The sequence below is a fragment of the Filicampus tigris genome, chromosome 21 (assembly GCF_054856515.1).
Source record: "Filicampus tigris isolate MCC_2025a chromosome 21, RoL_Ftig_1.0, whole genome shotgun sequence".
NCBI lineage: Eukaryota > Metazoa > Chordata > Actinopteri > Syngnathiformes > Syngnathidae > Filicampus > Filicampus tigris.
In genome coordinates this window covers 11113129-11130548 of record NC_141237.1, presented here as the reverse complement: position 1 = coordinate 11130548, position 17420 = coordinate 11113129, and the positions used below count along the sequence as shown (strand labels likewise).

The following is a 17420-nucleotide window of genomic DNA, read 5'->3' as shown; positions in this document are numbered from 1 at the left end:
TGCTCCGGGGCAAATGGAAATGTTCTTATTCAGGCATTTAACTAAATAGTCACCTGTGTGAAGTGAAATATGGACGTGTGTGTGTGTGTGTGCGCGCGCGTGTGTGTAGTTGTACAGCTTTGTAATTAATGTGCATCAGCTTTAAAAAGAGATCATTACCCTAAAGGTGTAATGCATGCTTTGAATTACATTGAATGATATTTATGTGATGAAATTGTCAAAGGGGTTTAGAACTTCCACAGTTTCTTTTTTTGGCATGTTGAACTTTTTGAACCAAATGACCAAATGCAATTTTGAATGACTTTCACACCATCTGTGCCTTACAGCCTGGCCGGTCGCTCTTTAATGGCACCGTGACTCTCCCATGGCATGTGCTGCTTGTCAACCTTTTGCTCATTCCATGCTTCAGTCAACCTGTAACTAGATACTCGCACCTGAAGTTTGACTCACTTCCTGAGTGAGGTATTAAGTTTTACTTTGAATATTCAATTTTTTTTTTTTTAATCTGTGCCAAAGAGTTTGTTTTCATTCAGTCAAATGATTGTATTGCATGTCTTCAAAGAGCTTATAAGACAGACATCAGTCTTTTAAAACAATTCAAATGTTGAGAATGACAGCATTGCTTTATGATCTTATACCACGAAATACTCAAAATTAATCATCATATCGTATGTAAGACAGCACTTTTAAAATTCAGTAGATAAACGCTTCCCCTGTTGGCTCTCGAAGGTACACTATCAGGAGAGTGTGCAGTATTTTGACGTTTTTTCTTTATTTTTCTCCCAATATGACATGACATCCAATGTTAAAATTCAGGCATAAGTACATGTGTTTCTATGAACACAAATGATTAATACATACATAAGTACAGCAAAGAGAACATTTGTTCAAGAGTGTCTCTTTGGTTTCGGAGCATGAATAGCATCTCCCCAGGCTCAGAAGCTGCTGTGGCATGTCGGCCCTTGCACTACTCACTTATCTATGTGGGGAAGCTGCTTGGAATCCAAGCAACCTGGTTATTCTTTTTCAGTCGTAGATTGGCCCAGGTACCCCACTGGGTTAGATGCTCCCCCGTGAAGACTTCTTTGAGCAGGAGTACAGTTTTTGTCACGGTGTGAAATCAGTAGATGGAGTATTATGGCTCCTCCACTGCCCATTCCCGCTCTTGTGCATTTTATTCGACTGAATCAGAGAATCTGCAGCTCCTCTGTAACACTGGATAGGTGATCATACTGGCGAATGACACTTTTCCATTGTATGGTACATCATCAGCCATATCTTGTTAATTGTAATTGGAATATCCTTATTGAAGCTTGATGCTTATATGTCTCAGGAGCGTATAGTGAAATTACCGATGATACATTTAGTTACGGCCCCAAATTGGTGCCGTCCAGATGTCACTAATGGTATTACCTTAGTGGTCAATAGGGGAATTGAAGGGAAAAGCCGCAGCAGAAACTCCATAAAAGGAAAGCAAGATCTCTGTGAAAACAGATCAATATACTGTGGAACCTTCAAAGTGGGACACAAATCATTTCTGTGATTTTTGATTGACTTTCGAGTTGTTCTAATTTCAAAACCAATATTTCTTCATGGGAGCTAATGTAAAGTCAAGTTCAGTCCACCATCATTTAACCTTTAATACCTGACCATTTCAACATTCCTAACTGGCATAGAAGAAGTCTAAAGACAAGTTAACCACTCTATTGTAAACCTAAAGTAAAGGTGTTTGTAAAATTAACAAGCAGCTATGTCGGCTTTACGCAATTGATGCGTATTGTTAGTTGTGCTTTTGCAGTGCAGTAAACATGTTTGTTGGCAAGCATATTGATCATTTTCTTTCTGTCTTTCATTTTATTTACAAAAGGGTGCAGGTCATTTCATCCGCAGGACAGTATTCCATGATGCTGTAAGACACAAGCGCAGTGCGGGACAGTGTGGAACAACAATCGCTTACTTTTAGCATTATCCTTAGATTTCCCCCTTGCTTCAAAATGTTCATTTTTCTCTTGAAATGAAAACAATAAACCATCTAAATGGCCAACTTGTACTAAAGTGAGAAACGATGGTGGAACGTCAACTTCGCTGCTATTGCTTCCTCCTCCTAAACTACCGAACACTTTGTACTGTCTTTGGGGGATGGGTGGCGGAAAATCCTCTGCAGTGGTGTTTTCACCTTCGCTTCTTATCAATATGATGGAAACATATCAGGGCTTCTCACTGTTACCTGTTGGCACCCGAAAAAAGAAAAGCAACCAAAATAGAATAAAATTAACATGCTGTAGACTCTAGACAGTATGCAACTTTCTCACACCCAAAAAAATCTCATAAGATCATAAGATCTTTGGAAGCAAATATTGCAATCTTCCACTTAACCGTGAGTTATGAAAATATTTCATGGTAAACACGTTCATTAGAATTCTCAACAGACGGCATCAAGGCTATTGAAAAAATGTGTTTTCTGTCAGCTTCAAAAAAAAAAGAAAAAAATTGAAAAAAACATGGCTGTAATTGCCGTTTTTTATTTTCTCTAGATACCATTCCCCCCCCGCTTCCATTTTTGGGGGGGCATTTTCTCCAGATCTTTCAGTCTTCGGTGCTTCCCCATTTCTAGCCCTCTTTCTCCAAAGAATGAGCACTTTCAGAGACACTCTCCTGTGCCCGAAGCCTATTTTCCAGGGCATAGCTTCTCGCTGCTGTCACTGTTCTTAGTGAAATTAGCAGAGCTGGGCAGTTTACCAAAAAAAATTGCGGTCAGTTTATCATCTACAGCTGGGGTACCCTTCCGCTGTCCGTTTATCTGCCATTTTGTCAAATAGAAATCGCCTATAAGCCAGTCCGATTATCATTGTAAACAGACTTCCGTTAGGGTTTCCCACGACCAACTTCGACAAACCGCCACTAGAACATCCCCTCGCACCCCCTGGCGATATTTGAAACGAAAGCCTCACTGTGGCATGGAACTCTCACCGACTTTCCTTTAAGCACCTTCTAACCTTTATGTACCTTTAAAGACCTCAGAAGCCTCATTGCATGTGTTTACCTGCATTAAGTCTGCGAAAATAGACGATTACATAGACTGAAAAAAATGGGCTTCAGACTGTTTAGTCAATATGTTTGGTTTTTTTTCCCATCCATTGTTTATCACCTACAAAATGGGCGTCCGTCATAGGCAGATAGACGGACCGGTCCGTCACACAGGTGGAATGCCCACCTCTAGAAATTAGTAACTGGCACGAAAGATCTGCAAAGTGAATTTTTCTCTCATGACAAGACAGATGGACGGATGGACTAAATTTCGTATATGCACATACACATTGCAATATGGAGGGAAAAAAAGACGGAAATTGGATTTGTCAGTTAAAACACCATCTTTGAAAACTGTGAGAGAGCATGGAGGGTTCTAATTAGTTTTGTTACCCTTTTGCTTCTTTGAAAATATATATTTTTTTTCTTCAATAAGTTGTTTTTTAACATCTTTCTCAGTAAGAGGATGGTAGGAAAGTCATTTGATGAAATGATCACATTCCATTTCAGATGATGCTTAAGCTAAATACAAGGTGAAGGTGTTACAAAACGTGTGTGTATTTGTTTGTATTTTTTATGTGCGCGGTGGCCTCTTGATGACTCCGAATCCGAAGAACATCCTCTAACTTACAGCTGTCATTATGCAAATTTCTCTCAGAGAAGATAATCCTGTATTTGGCTCAGGTTTTTCAAGCTATATTTGTGTATTTAGATGAATGTCATTTACCTTGTTCTTCCTCCTGTCTAAATATTCCAGCTCTGTCTCAGTAAAATGTTTGTTTGTTTTTTTCGCAAATACCGCAGTTTAAAACTATTGCCAATCTGAGGGGGAAAAAAATCATTGTAGAAAGAGGGAAAAAAAAAAAAAGTTTGGGGTAATTGTCACTGCTGTTTATTCAGGGCGTGAACCTTACATCAGGTGGTGGTCTAATACTGTACATTTCCTGCCATTTGTAATACTACCCCTATTTCTTACCGATCTGTATGCCGATGTAAAACATCTCCAGTTGATGGAATCACTCCTTTTACAAGCCTCCATTTACTATTTCTTTCCTCGCTTGAATATTTTGCCTTATCTTTTTTATGTCCCCTGTAAATGTGCTGGCAGGTGATAACAAGTGTTATACAGCCGGCGATGTGGTGCTGCTGCTGATGCTGGTCTTGCGACGTTTGTTGTTAAGAGCATCACTGTATGGGCACCACATGAAGGTTCTGATAGAATGGCAGCAGGTTTTCAGCGGATAAGTGCAGATGACCCACATCCTCCAGGCTTGTAGGACATCTAGTTCTTGCTTCTTCTTCTTTTTTTTTAAAGTAATTCCAACCACAGGGGTGATTCATGGGTGCATGAGTACATACAAGTATTTGGCGCCATATGACATTCATCTTGGTCTGTATACAGCTGCGGTGCATGTACCATTTTCAATAAGAATGTCATACAAAGTTCCATACGGTGTCACGGTGACATAGTGGTTCTGAGAAGCAGAATGTGATGGTTGTGATGATTAAAAGTGACATTGTTCTATGCATGTTTTCAAATGAAGACAAGATGGCGAGCAAGGTTTGCCATGTTTCGAAGCAGCGAAACTTGTAAAATAGAAGTGGTCGCACATGCTTTTTATCCGCTCTAACTCCTCACGTCGCAGTGAATTGATTGTCAATCGATCGATGTTTTTTGTTTTAAACAAGCTTTTAGTGTGCCTTCCGGTGTGCTTGTGACGTAACTCCGACCGGCATGAATCTCATCAACTACAAATGCTGTTTTACATTTATTCCTTACTAGTTCAACAACTAGTGCAGCGTTTATTGATTGCCTCATAACGATTTTTTTTTTGCGTGCCTTCTCTAATTTAAGTTTAGAATGAATGACAACTGATTGACGTCATTGTTATATGTTACGAGGGTTTGCGTTTTAGCAAGTATTCCAATGATACGAAGCTTTTGAAAATAGGATAAACACTGAGAAAGTTGGGAATGTCTCTCGCAAGTGTTTTTTTTTTTGTTTGTTTTTCCTCCGGACATTGGCCAAGATTCGTCAAATGGATGCCCTTTTTTTGGGATGCATCAATGTTATGCAAATTAAGAAGTCGCGCTGGCATTTAGCATAAATTCGGAATCATCAACATACGCAAAATAGGCTGTACGCACGTGTTGCGAATCAGACGGTGACTTTGAGTCTATGCTCTCAACGTGTGCGCAGAGTACGAACATTCCTGCGCGTATATTAGTGAACGAGGCCCATTTTTCCCTTCATTCTGCCAAACTGTCATCCAAGCTGCATTTCCTTTTTTGCATTTGAATGCTACCCATAGGACACACAGTGTGCTGCCAGACAGCTGTAGAGCGTGTGTTCTGTTTTCAAACTTATCTCACCCTTTCAGTCTCTGCCACTATCCTTTTTCGCGCCGTCTGTCTACGACTTCGGCGATGCGCTTACACAGCTGCGCAAGGAAGCAGCCGACACAGATGACAAGTCTGAAGTTTTGGGGACGGATATGGAAATCAAGATGAAATGGATAAACACGCACACGCCACCAACAAGACATTTTACTCCTGCGCTGCTTTTACACTGTATCGTTGCATCAATGTTAAGTACATTTGCACAAGGGTGCAAATCGAATAAAAACGTTGAATCCCCTTGGAAGACTAATACAATGTTCCTGTGGTTGTAGTTTGCAGTCGTGTGGATCTGCTCTGCATTCTATTGAGATGTATTACTAATATGCAGTTACCTTAGCTCCATGTAATGAAGAAATATTAGAAGAGACACTTTCCAATTGAATGCACTACAGTTCTACACCACGGCCAACTAAAACCACAATGATAAAGCATTCTTTAAGGGTGGCTAGTCTAGCTTTATTAGTGTTTGTTAAGGCACACATCTCTTAGTGTAGTTGCATATTATCTCAACTCAACTCGAGTTTATTCATACAGTACTTTCACAACAGACAGCTGCACCAAAGCACTGTTCCAAAAACAAATTTATTTTATTTTATTCTTTTTTTTTTTTTTTTATACCTGTTACTAGATGAGTGAGGTATGAGGGTGCTGGGATCATATATGTTATGATGACAGTGTGCATGATGCCACTCGTGTTGGCTATAAGCTAAGTTTGAAATGAAACAAGCAGCTGTACTTTTCTTACAGCCGACACTTTTGAGCGCTGACCATCGCAGACGGTTCAGGAGTGTTGATATTTTCCTTTCAACAAAAACTGCGGATGTTGTCAGAATGTTGCACGTTCAGGCATAAAAAAACAAGGGCCCAACAGCTGTGCATCGCACTCTAGGGGCGACCGTTCAATAGCGCCATCATTCTCCTCAGCAACAACAGTGCCGTCGCGAAAATGCTGCCGCGAAGGCGGAATCATCACGTTCCGATATTCTCCTCCAATGAATGTCAAAATGCTGAAAATAGCCCACAACTGGTCTACAGAATGTACAATGAACATTAATCGACAACAAAATTCAAATTAAAGTGAAAATTTAGCTGAGTTTTTTTAAATGACAACTCAAATGTGCCATCTTTGAACCCCTCCAAAATGTTATGAGTGTAGTGAAATTACGTATCTGTATTAAAATGTTTACCATTACATAGATCAGAATTTTCCTTGAAAAAAAAAGTACACTTATTTTCTACTTTACTTACTGGTGATTCTGACTGCCACATCATCTGCTGTTATATTTATTCATAGTGCATATACCCCCTATAATAAGCCCTTTTGATGGTTTGGCCTTGACAATGATTGGCATGTAAGTGTGTGACAGCTAATAACATCAAGATGATGGAGATGTGATTGATCTTGGGTGCTTTAGGTTTGACCTGGCAATGGTTGCATTGCGAGCTCTCCGCCTCTATTTCAAACACAGCATGATGACACGATCACACATGCTATACTTAATTGTGCCTTAAATAGAAAACATTCGACAGATCAGATCAGATCAATGCAGATTTTTTTTTTTTTTTTTTTTAAAGCAGACGTCGATTCAGACATTTGGCAGAGAAAAATTCTGATAACCGATTAATCGGATGACTAGTTAAAAAATATATATATAGTCAATGAACTGACTTCTTTTTTGGTTATTCACACTTACAACAACAAAGATATGAGTTGCAGGCAGAACATTTGACTGCTTTACAATATTTTTCATGTAGTATTTGATTAACTTTACCACAGGAATTACAAAGTACAAAAGCGTGCAAAAACGCATTCACTGATGAATGTTTCTTTAGATTTAGGCCATAAATAAATTCAGTATACAAGCAACATAACAGAAGTTACTGGCTCAACATTATTTATGCATGATGACCTTAAAGGGCTTTTCTTTTTCTCTATTTTATGAAGCGATGACTTCAAAATAAAAACCAGGGACTCCTTTCTCAGATGTCAAAACATACAGCATCTTTGACAGAATTACATTTTAAAAGTCTGATTTACAGAGAGAGTGTTCAACTGAAATGGGAGCCAATCTTTTCTCATTCAAATTTTAAGAAATTTCAAGAAATTTCCCCAAAACAAAATTTCCCATCCAGAAATGTGTGTCCCCACGCAAACATTCTCCTAATTGCTCTTCTGCTGGTAATACACAGTGGATTTAAAGATATATACTATATAGTGTTCTGCATCTCCACTTGAGAGAAAATTTCACTATAAAAGCAGGAACGTCCAGTGGACAAACGCTGCAAGGACGTCATTCTGAGTGATTAACACTGAACAGCATTTATTGTTTTACGTTTAATCATCAAAACTCCGTCCGATTCTGATTATATTTGAAAATGTCTAATATCGGCTGATAAAATCATCCGACCGATTAATCCGTACGAAAGACAATCGCAGTGTTTTGTCCTGGCCATTTATCTACTTAAGTCAAGGCCCAGTGATAGATAGCACAGCATTACCCAATACTCTTGTATCACGTAAAGGTGCCTTATGTACTAAAACCTATTTGTCATTTAGGGCAATGTGATCTTTGGATGACCATTGAGGCTAATTGGCCGTGTGGACAAAAAAGAGGAGATAATGAATGTTCATGGCTGTAAAATGTTAAAACAAGCAGAGAAGCAATTTCAGTGGTTCAACCAAGTTCAACCATCCTGTTTGAACTCCAATTTGATCAACTTTCAAATCAGCATTTTCCATTGAGGGCCAATAATGTTATAATTGGCTCCTGAGTTCACGCTGTCACCATGAGAAAATCAAATGACCTGAAATTATTTCATTGACATTTTAACATGTTGCACATTGTTGGCTGCAAAGTGTCATAGAATGTGTTTTTCAATGTTTCAATTATGACTACCAAGCAGCCATTTGTTTCAAACTTACATGATTATAATTGCCGGTGTCTTAATTCGTTTTATTTGCTTTGCTTGCAGGGTATTTTCTCCAAACGCTGTTCCCGCCCACTCAGCGCTTCTTCCAGGGCTGCATGCAAGCGATCGTGGTGGATGACCAACCGGCTGATTTGCATGCCGTGGAGAAAGGCACAGTTGGAGCTTTTGAGAATGTCAGCCTGGACATGTGTGCCATTATAGATAGGTAAGACATACTGTACATCACTCTTTTATAGTTATAGTGCACTCATTTAGTTTTTGGGTTCAATTTCAATTTTAGTGTAAGAGCGCCAAAAGTGTGCATGAGATCTCAACAAAAACGTCCCAAAATTGTGTACCTTCTTTTTTTTTCTTTTTCGTCTTGAACTTGTACTGTACATATACAACAACAAACAATTAGGGCATGCTTAGTGGGATGTACCGTGGTCATCAACAACTTTGCATTTCTCATTAATGTACTTTAGATGTCACAAGGAAGGTGTAAGTGAACCCACAGCATCTGATATCAAACAGAACAAAAGCGCTCATCCATAAAATCCCAATGCAATAAAAAAAAAAAGGAGCTTGTGTCTACTTTTTTGCTGCATAACATTGTTTTAAAACATTGTTCAACTACAGCTTGTTGACATTTAAATGGTTGTGTTTCAGTAGATGGACCTTAACACAGTTGCCATATATGTTTTTTTTTTGTTTTTTTGTTTTTTTCAAAAATGAATTCATGATTAGGCGGCACGGTGGTCGACTGGTTAGCACATCCGCCTCACAGTTTAGAGATCATGGGTTCGATCCCGGCTCCGGCCTCCCTGTGTGGAGTTTGCATGTCCTCCCTGTGCCTGCGTGGGTTTTCTCCGGGTACTCCGGTTTACTCCCACATTCCAAAAACATGCGTGGTAAGTTGATTGGACATTCTAAATTGCCCCTAGGTGTGATTGTGCAGATGTTTGTCTCTGTGTGCCCTGTGATTGGCTGGCAACCAATTCAGGGTGTCCCCTGCCTACTGCCCACGGACAGCTGGGATAGGCTCCAGCACGCCCGCGACCCTTGTGAGGATAAGCGGTGTAGATAATGGATGGATGGATGGAATTCATGATCAAAACGATGTCACAGTTCAACCTGGTTTATCCTCCGGAGGTTGTGACTTTTGCTCCCACTCAAATAATTGCCCGTCATTTGGCTCGCGCAAAGAAACTTTCCAAAATCACGCTGCCGGGGGTGAACAAGACAGAAGCGAAAAATTAAGAGTTAACCTTGTGCTGATCAGAGCAGTATTTTCTCGTCAGTAATTTGTTTTCAAGTGACTCTTGTCGATAACACAGCACAGGTAGTCAGCAGCAGCTATGCCAAATGGTTGGACGTTTACTGCCATTGCTTGATTCACATCAATTTTGTCCTCACTTTGAAGAGCTCATGTTTTCTGGGGTTGGCTACTTACATTTAAATCACAACATGGTGCTTGGGCAGACGATGCAGGGTGGCTTGACTGAAAACCTTTTGTCAATATCAACATTTGAAGCTTATATTATTCTGCAACCACGCTTTTGCTGATTGAATGGACCAGTTTCAGGACACTGACTTTGAAACCGACTTTGCAGAAGAAAGAACAAAGCAAAATGACAGTCATAAAATGTCTCAACAAATGTCCTGTCCTTGCTTGTTCATTGTGCTGTCCCTTTCGATTGCTTCAAAATGTTGTGTGGTCCTGCAGTACTTGTGGTGGGTCTTATTGCGCCGTGGAAGATGAATGAGTGGAGTGCTACTATAGAACTAATCAGAACGTCTTTGAAGGCTGCTCAATAAGCCTGTCCGACCCAGGTTTGATCAATGCTACTCCATTGTGGGATGAGCCAAACAGCGCACACACATACAAGAAAGGCCCTTATCCTAAATTAACCCTCATGATGTCCACCAATGGTACTGTACTGTATTTAATGGTATCGGAGCAAGGCTATCATTATTACAGTTATATCTTATGTCCATATACTTGAATGAACTGGGACTGAATTTTCATACCATATGCTTTGTGTTTATATCCTGCTCCTTATCTTTATATCCTGTATCCTACTTTTATACCCTCCGTTTTTCTTTTTATAAACAGTAGGTATAAAACGTCACCCTGTAAAATGGAAGATTGTAAAATATTATACCGAGACAAAAGCATACAGGTCGTTTCCAGAAACCCATTTCAATTTGAAAACAAACTTGAACCCCACCTTAGTTAATAGCAAAAGAGGATTCTAATCCATTGTTGTATAACGGCTTGGCGATCATATTTGAGGATATGATTGTCTTCTCGAGTAACCAAACATCAAAACTCGTGTTAACTCATTCACTGCCATTGACGGATTTATTTGTCTTTTCAAATGTCAGTGATTGAGTTAATTAGTAGCCTGTACCCAGAATAAAATTTAAATTTACACTGTCTTAATATCCAAGCCTTCTAATATACTGGGGGGGTCGTTTTAAAAAATTAAATCTAGCAATACAAATATATTTGTTGACAGGGGCGTGTGTAGAAACCAATTGCAGTACACCAGTCCACAGGAGTAGTTATAATTCATTTATAACTTTTAATAAAAACTGTGATAAGTCCAGCAACAATACAGCTAACTTCAAAGTCCCGATAAAGAGTCGTTGAAGGTCGGGAGGGGTTTTGGGGCCAGCTCATGTAATGCTTCATAATCCACTGACAGGACAAGAGAAGTCAAAAACAGCAAAACATGTAACAGCCACGGGGACACGCAAACATGCTAAGGCGGGATTCGTGTTTGGGGTTAGAAGACGGAGGAGTTTCCCGGGAGAACGACAAGGCAGAAAGGGTCAGCAAAGAGAAATCAATCCACAGATAAGTGGTGAAGAGTCTTTCATGGTTGCATCGTGAACATTCTCACAATGAGTGAGTCATTAGGAGAGCCCTAAATAGACGGATATGGCTGACTGGCAGAGTGTAGGGGAGGGGATCATCTGTGACAAACAGTGACAAACTGTGACACTTGTCTGTCGAAAACAAAGCTGAAAATAAAGACATTAAATTTTACAGCACAAAAATGAAAGTGTACATTCTATTTTTTTTTATGTCTTCATCACACTGTTATTGCATTTTAGAATGGGCCATTCAGAACCTAGACCTGTGAAGTGAACTGAATAGGGCTGTGAGCTTTTATTTCTTTTGTTTTATTTCTTTTTTTGTTTTTGTACGAGGAAAGTCTACATGTGCTAACTTTCATATCCACTCTACGGGACCTTATTCTATATTCATGTCACGTATCTTACAATTATATCATGTGCTTTGCTTTTGCATATAGTTGGAAGTGATGTTTCTAAATATTTTGTAGCTGCAGCAAAGAGTGTTAAGAGGGATCATGAGGGTTTTGCAAAGGTTTTCATTTGATGCAGCAAGAAAAGGGAAACGTGTGTTTTCAATGAAAACTGCTATCAATGATGAATTCTTTTGGTTATTGGGGCTCTTTTTTTTTTACATTACATTTTTGTATTACATTATGTTATACTTTATTACCTGGTTTTGGCATGAAAGGGATTACTCTATATGGAAAAATATTTTGATATAAATATTTAAAATTCAATAGTGTATTTATTTGCACATTTTCTTACACTGATGACACGACACCGAAAAACTGACCGCTCTTCCCCTCTGCTGCAGATGTATGCCTAATCACTGCGAACATGGTGGTCGCTGCAAACAGACATGGGATAGTTTCAGCTGCACTTGCGATGGAACAGGATACACTGGCGCCACCTGTCACACTTGTAAGTATGCATGTCGTTTTGTGTTCATCCTTGTCATAATCAATCAATCAATCAATCAATCACATTTTATTTATATAGCACTTTTCATACATAAAAATGCAACTCAAAGTGCTTTAAAACATTCAAAGCAAAACATAGACAATTAGAAAAAAAAAAAAAAAAAAAAAAAAAAAATCCGTACTACCACAAAGCATCACACTGGGAGCATGTTCTACTATATGGACCCGCACATTTAACAACGTAAGATAAGCTAAATACAATACTGCCCTCAGTATGATACCCGTAACTACAATACTGCAAACTACACATGCGTTCTTATCCATGTGTGCTTTTCATGGTTTGGCCTTTATTTAATCAAACCATTTCTTCCACCAAAGCCGCAAAGGTGTCTATATAATCATTGAACACAACCTCTGGTGTGTCTTGAAAATGTCCAATGGACCAATACCATTTTTTGGAGTAAAAGTACGACTTATATTTGAGTACTTGCTGATACCAAACACTGATATTTTATAATGCCATTTTGCCTTTCAGTTGTGATGGAAACATGCTTTATTTTAATCGAATATTGATCACAAAACAAACTTACCATTTAAATGTATAATCACCTCAAATGATCAGATAGACACAAAAAATCATGGGTAACTACTTTGAAATCAGAAACCACTGTAAAATTCTGTATTTTTAACCCATTGAGGACTAAAGCGCCTGGAGTTACCCTTGAAAACCTGAAGATTTCCCAGAAATTCAACACTTACAAAATGATTAATATATCAGCCCCTGTAGCAGACAGAAACATAATTCTAAATGAAGTAAAGAGCTTAGACATGTGGCTTTCACACAGGCGGAATCTATTATTATTTACTGTTTCAATCGATGATGTAAAAATAATGTGTCAGTGCAAGAGAAGCACCATTTTAATAAAAAAAAAAAAATCGAGTGGTAATTACCATCCTCTATTCTGTTACAAAGACATCTATATCGTCATTGTCTACAAACCATATCATATCACGTTCGACTGGTTCCACTGGCCGTGCGCGTCGTCTATATATCGCCGTCGTTACTTATCAGAGCTCCGGGCGATCGACGGCGTCCGCCATTAGCCTTCCTACGGCTCGGAAAAAATCCCACGACATCCTCCACGGTCTCGCGCCACCATGGTCCAGGGTTAACATGGTCCAGTGAGAACCTAAATGCAGGGAAGTAGGGAGACGACCCAGGAGTGCGAGATTTACTCAAAAACCAAATGTACCTGTATTTATTCTCCACCAAAAGAACGGACCAAATGCGCACAAATCAAATGACTGTTTGTCGTTACAATAAACATGCTGTAAAAATGCATCTGTCCGTCCTATTTGGCCGAGGAAGCGTTATGACAATGCATCAAAGACCCTAAAGATTTAAGACCCCTGAGTTTCCTTTATACAGGAAGTGCAAAGGTATACCTTGCAAGGTTTGTTGGATCTAGAGTTTGATTGCCTCTTGGCAAGAAAGTACTGTGTAAGACACTAATCCAGTTCAATAAGGAGAGAATTCAAGGATAACAAATAAGGAAAGACAGGACGGAAACCTAAACCATCATAAAAAAATGAGGAAGAAAAACATTGCCTCCATCATGAAGGTTTCACTCCAAGAAACCCTCCCACATCTCCAGTAATAACTCTTCCACTCATCCATATCCTCTATGTGTGTGCTCGTTATCATCACAACATACCATCAATGTGTGTCATAAAGATTGCTAGAATGTGGAGGGCAAACCAACACTTGACAGTCGCTGCAGAGAAGCTTGAAAACACTCCAAATTATCATCTGGATGGGGAGTCTGATTTGCTGCAACATCATAAATCTTTAAGCCTTCACATACACCATGAATTGGTACTTCTAACACACGTATTTTTATGTCGCTATTGCTAATATTTACTTATATTTTTTTTAGTAGTTGTAGGTGTCACTTTGGATTGGTCTAATTGTTTTATCATCTCTGTCTTTCCCAGCTATCTATGAGCCGTCATGTGAGGCCTATAAGCATTTGGGACGGTCCTCTGACACTTACTGGATAGACCCTGATGGCAGTGGACCTCTCGGCCCCTTCAAAGTCAACTGTAACATGACAGGTTTGTACAGGACTGGCTGTGCAGTGTGTATAAATGCACATACGTGGCTGCTTCTTTTGGTGCGGCGGGCATGGTCACCCATTGTTCTTAGAACCTTTACCTGGCATTAAATTTGGCTGGCCTATACATATGTGTAAGTGTGTGTATGTATATATATATATATATATATATATATATATATAAAATTAATTAATTCCGTACTTTCTGTGGCAGCTGACCTCTGCTCGCTTTGCATCCAAACTTGGAGAGTCACTGGCACAAAGACAGACTTTTACATAGTTTTAGTTTAAAAAGTTGCTTGACGGCTCATTGGAAATCCCAAATAATTTGTGCACTTTGCAAAGCCCAATTCAAATACCAATTAGTTGTACGCCTTTGACGTCGCGTTCAACAGTTGTGTTTTACAGGGAACTAATTGTATTCCAGTCAAAGACAGCCATTAAAACAGTCTTTGAATCGAAATATAGTTTTAAAAAAAATCCCCATTAATTCCAAGATTTTACTCAAGTAAATATGTTACAAGCTTCACGGAAAATTGTAGTTGAAAAATGTGATTGATTACAATCCATTTTGGAAAATTTTGGGATTAATCAGTTAAAAAAATTTCAATCACTTAACGTCACTAATATATATACAGTATATATATATATATGTATATATATGTATATATGTATATGTATATATGTATATGTATATATGTATATACATATGTATATGTGTATATATATATGTATATACACATATATACGTATATATGTATATATATACACAAATACACATGCACACACACACATGAAAATACACACACACACGTGTACACTTCAACTGGAACTGGGGTGTTAGCACAACATCTTCAGGATTCTCTAGAGAGGAAACGGGGTCAAGTGCCAACTCGATCATTTGAACTTTATTTGGAATCAGAGATACTTTTGATGATGGCAGTTGTGTACTGACTCCCATTTAACATGAGCAAAAGATGACATCTATTTTAGGATAGGCATTTATTTGGTCAAATGGACAACACACTTGGCTACTAATTGAGGCATGGTATTAGAGCAGAGGCCGCTGGTTGGTGATATCCAATATCTGCTCCATGTTTCGGATAGTTGACCATGTTTCCTATGATATAAATCATTAATAACATACACCGCATACAACAATAAAAGGAAATGTCGGCTCCCTTAAAAATCCGAGTGACACTTTTATCTCACATTCACAAATACCAACGCGTTTCACCTGCCTGCTTTCAGGCATGTGCACACACACATACAGAGGGAAATGATTGCATTGCCTGGAACTGCACAGCACACAGGTGCAAGAGCAAAGGGGACACTTTTCATAAAATGTCACTGCACTCCGCTGGCTAACCCCTTAGTCACACTGAATTGCACCCTCGCACACATACCACAGAATGTTAAGTTCCACTTTCCCCTCCACTAACACACACCTTTAAAACCTTAAATCCAGCCCCACACACACAGCGACGCACACGCCTACCTTGAGTGGCAGCTTGAGTGACAGCCTCATGTTACCTGAGGACTGAAGTGTCTATTAAACCCTGCAGTCTCTAAGCTGTAACTTCCTGTAGTTTGGAAAGAAATTTACTCTTGTGACAGCTAAACTGTCATATACTGTGACTGTATGCTATCCCAAGTATTTCAATTAAATCATGTTGTCCTTGACCCCTGAGGTCTTATGACAGAGCAGACACTTCCTGTACTGTAGGAGTGACTCCATAATTGGCAAGGGGAGCAGAATCATTTTCTTTTGTGGCAAATTTTATATCGTGCGTTTTAATCACACGACCTACGAGTGGGGAATTTACATGACTTTTCAGTAAAATAAACAACGTCATTGGTTCTGTTTCTCCACTTCATAGTTGAGATTTTTTGACATAATGCCTTTGTATGATCTCCTGCATGTACTGTTACTATACTCTTTGCCGATCCACAACTACATGCATAACAACAAAATAAAGACAAACAGTAAACCTACAAAAAAAGAAAACAAATCCCTGACACCTGTACGTATAGTGTTGTTTTTCTGACGGTCTGTCTGGTTTCTTGCTGGCTCGCTGTCCAGCGCCTGCCAAGTTAGTCTGCCCGGCATACACGTTTTTTATTTCCTATGGAACATGCTTAAAGCCCCATGAACTTGACTGTCAAGTGACAAAAACAACTTGAGCAATTCTCTTGATTTTTATTGCAATGTTTGCTAGGAAGTTGAAATTGTCTTCAAGTTTTTAGGTTTTATGATGAATCCCAAATGAATTACTTAGTTTGTGTATACTGTATCATTCGAATTGGACGAAAAATTGAAATATGAAGAAACACACAACAGACAGTATTAGATCCTGTTGTGTCGCTCACCATTATCTTCTATTTTATACAAGGATTTGAGTGTGTACTGTATGTCTTTACAATACCCATAATAATGTTGTACAATCGTGCGCATGTTTGTACAGAGGACAAAGTGTGGACTGTAGTCATGAACAACCTTCCACCCAAAACAACGGTGACTGGTTCCAGTAGAGAAAGACGCACCATCCTCCAAGTCAATTACAGTGCCTCTATGGACCAGGTACCACAAACACATATCCCGACTAAGTAGCAATTGGTTGCTTCAGAACTTACAGTCATTCCAATAAAATATACTGTACATGTATTTTTTTTGTTGCTCACTATTTTAATTTTTTCCATCTATTATTTCTCACGCAATCTATTTGTTTCGGTTCATCAGAAACATTTCTGCCTTGTGCAATCCCACAGGACTCCGCCACGGCAATCCAACGTAACCCTTACAGTAGTGACGTTTGACTCCATTTCACCAATCAAACGGAGCCACGGTTGTTTTGCTTTGCCACACTACAAGTGGAAAGAAAAAATGGAGGCATTGTCTTTCATTACAACCACTATAAGATATGTGGGTATGATTATCTTAAAATGTTCACAATATTGATAGGATGAGAAACAAACACCAAAACATCATTAAAAACATTAAGGCACATCAAATGGCAACAAACTTGGTGGTTGGTTTTGCGCCTGGTAATTTACATATCACATACATAGCAAATAGATGAATGTGTAATATGTTGGGCCTGCAGAGTTGTGCCTTCAGATTTCCTGGTTGGTATAATTTCCTCTGCACAGTGCTAATTGGGTACTTTTCAGAATCATGGCAAGA

General features: G+C 39.0%; 1 protein-coding gene across 3 annotated transcripts in view; it reads left to right on the top strand.

Annotated features, from left to right (window-relative positions):
* cntnap2a (contactin associated protein 2a) overlaps positions 1–17420 on the top strand; it is a 248014-nt gene that overhangs the window by 143642 nt on the left and 86952 nt on the right. For all 3 annotated transcript variants that reach the window (XM_086021181.1, XM_086021180.1, XM_086021182.1), the window contains 4 exons: positions 8401–8563; positions 12017–12123; positions 14118–14237; positions 16702–16817. In XM_086021181.1, the coding sequence (XP_085877307.1) occupies positions 8401–8563; positions 12017–12123; positions 14118–14237; positions 16702–16817 (506 nt within the window). The remainder of the gene's footprint in view (positions 1–8400; positions 8564–12016; positions 12124–14117; positions 14238–16701; positions 16818–17420) is intronic.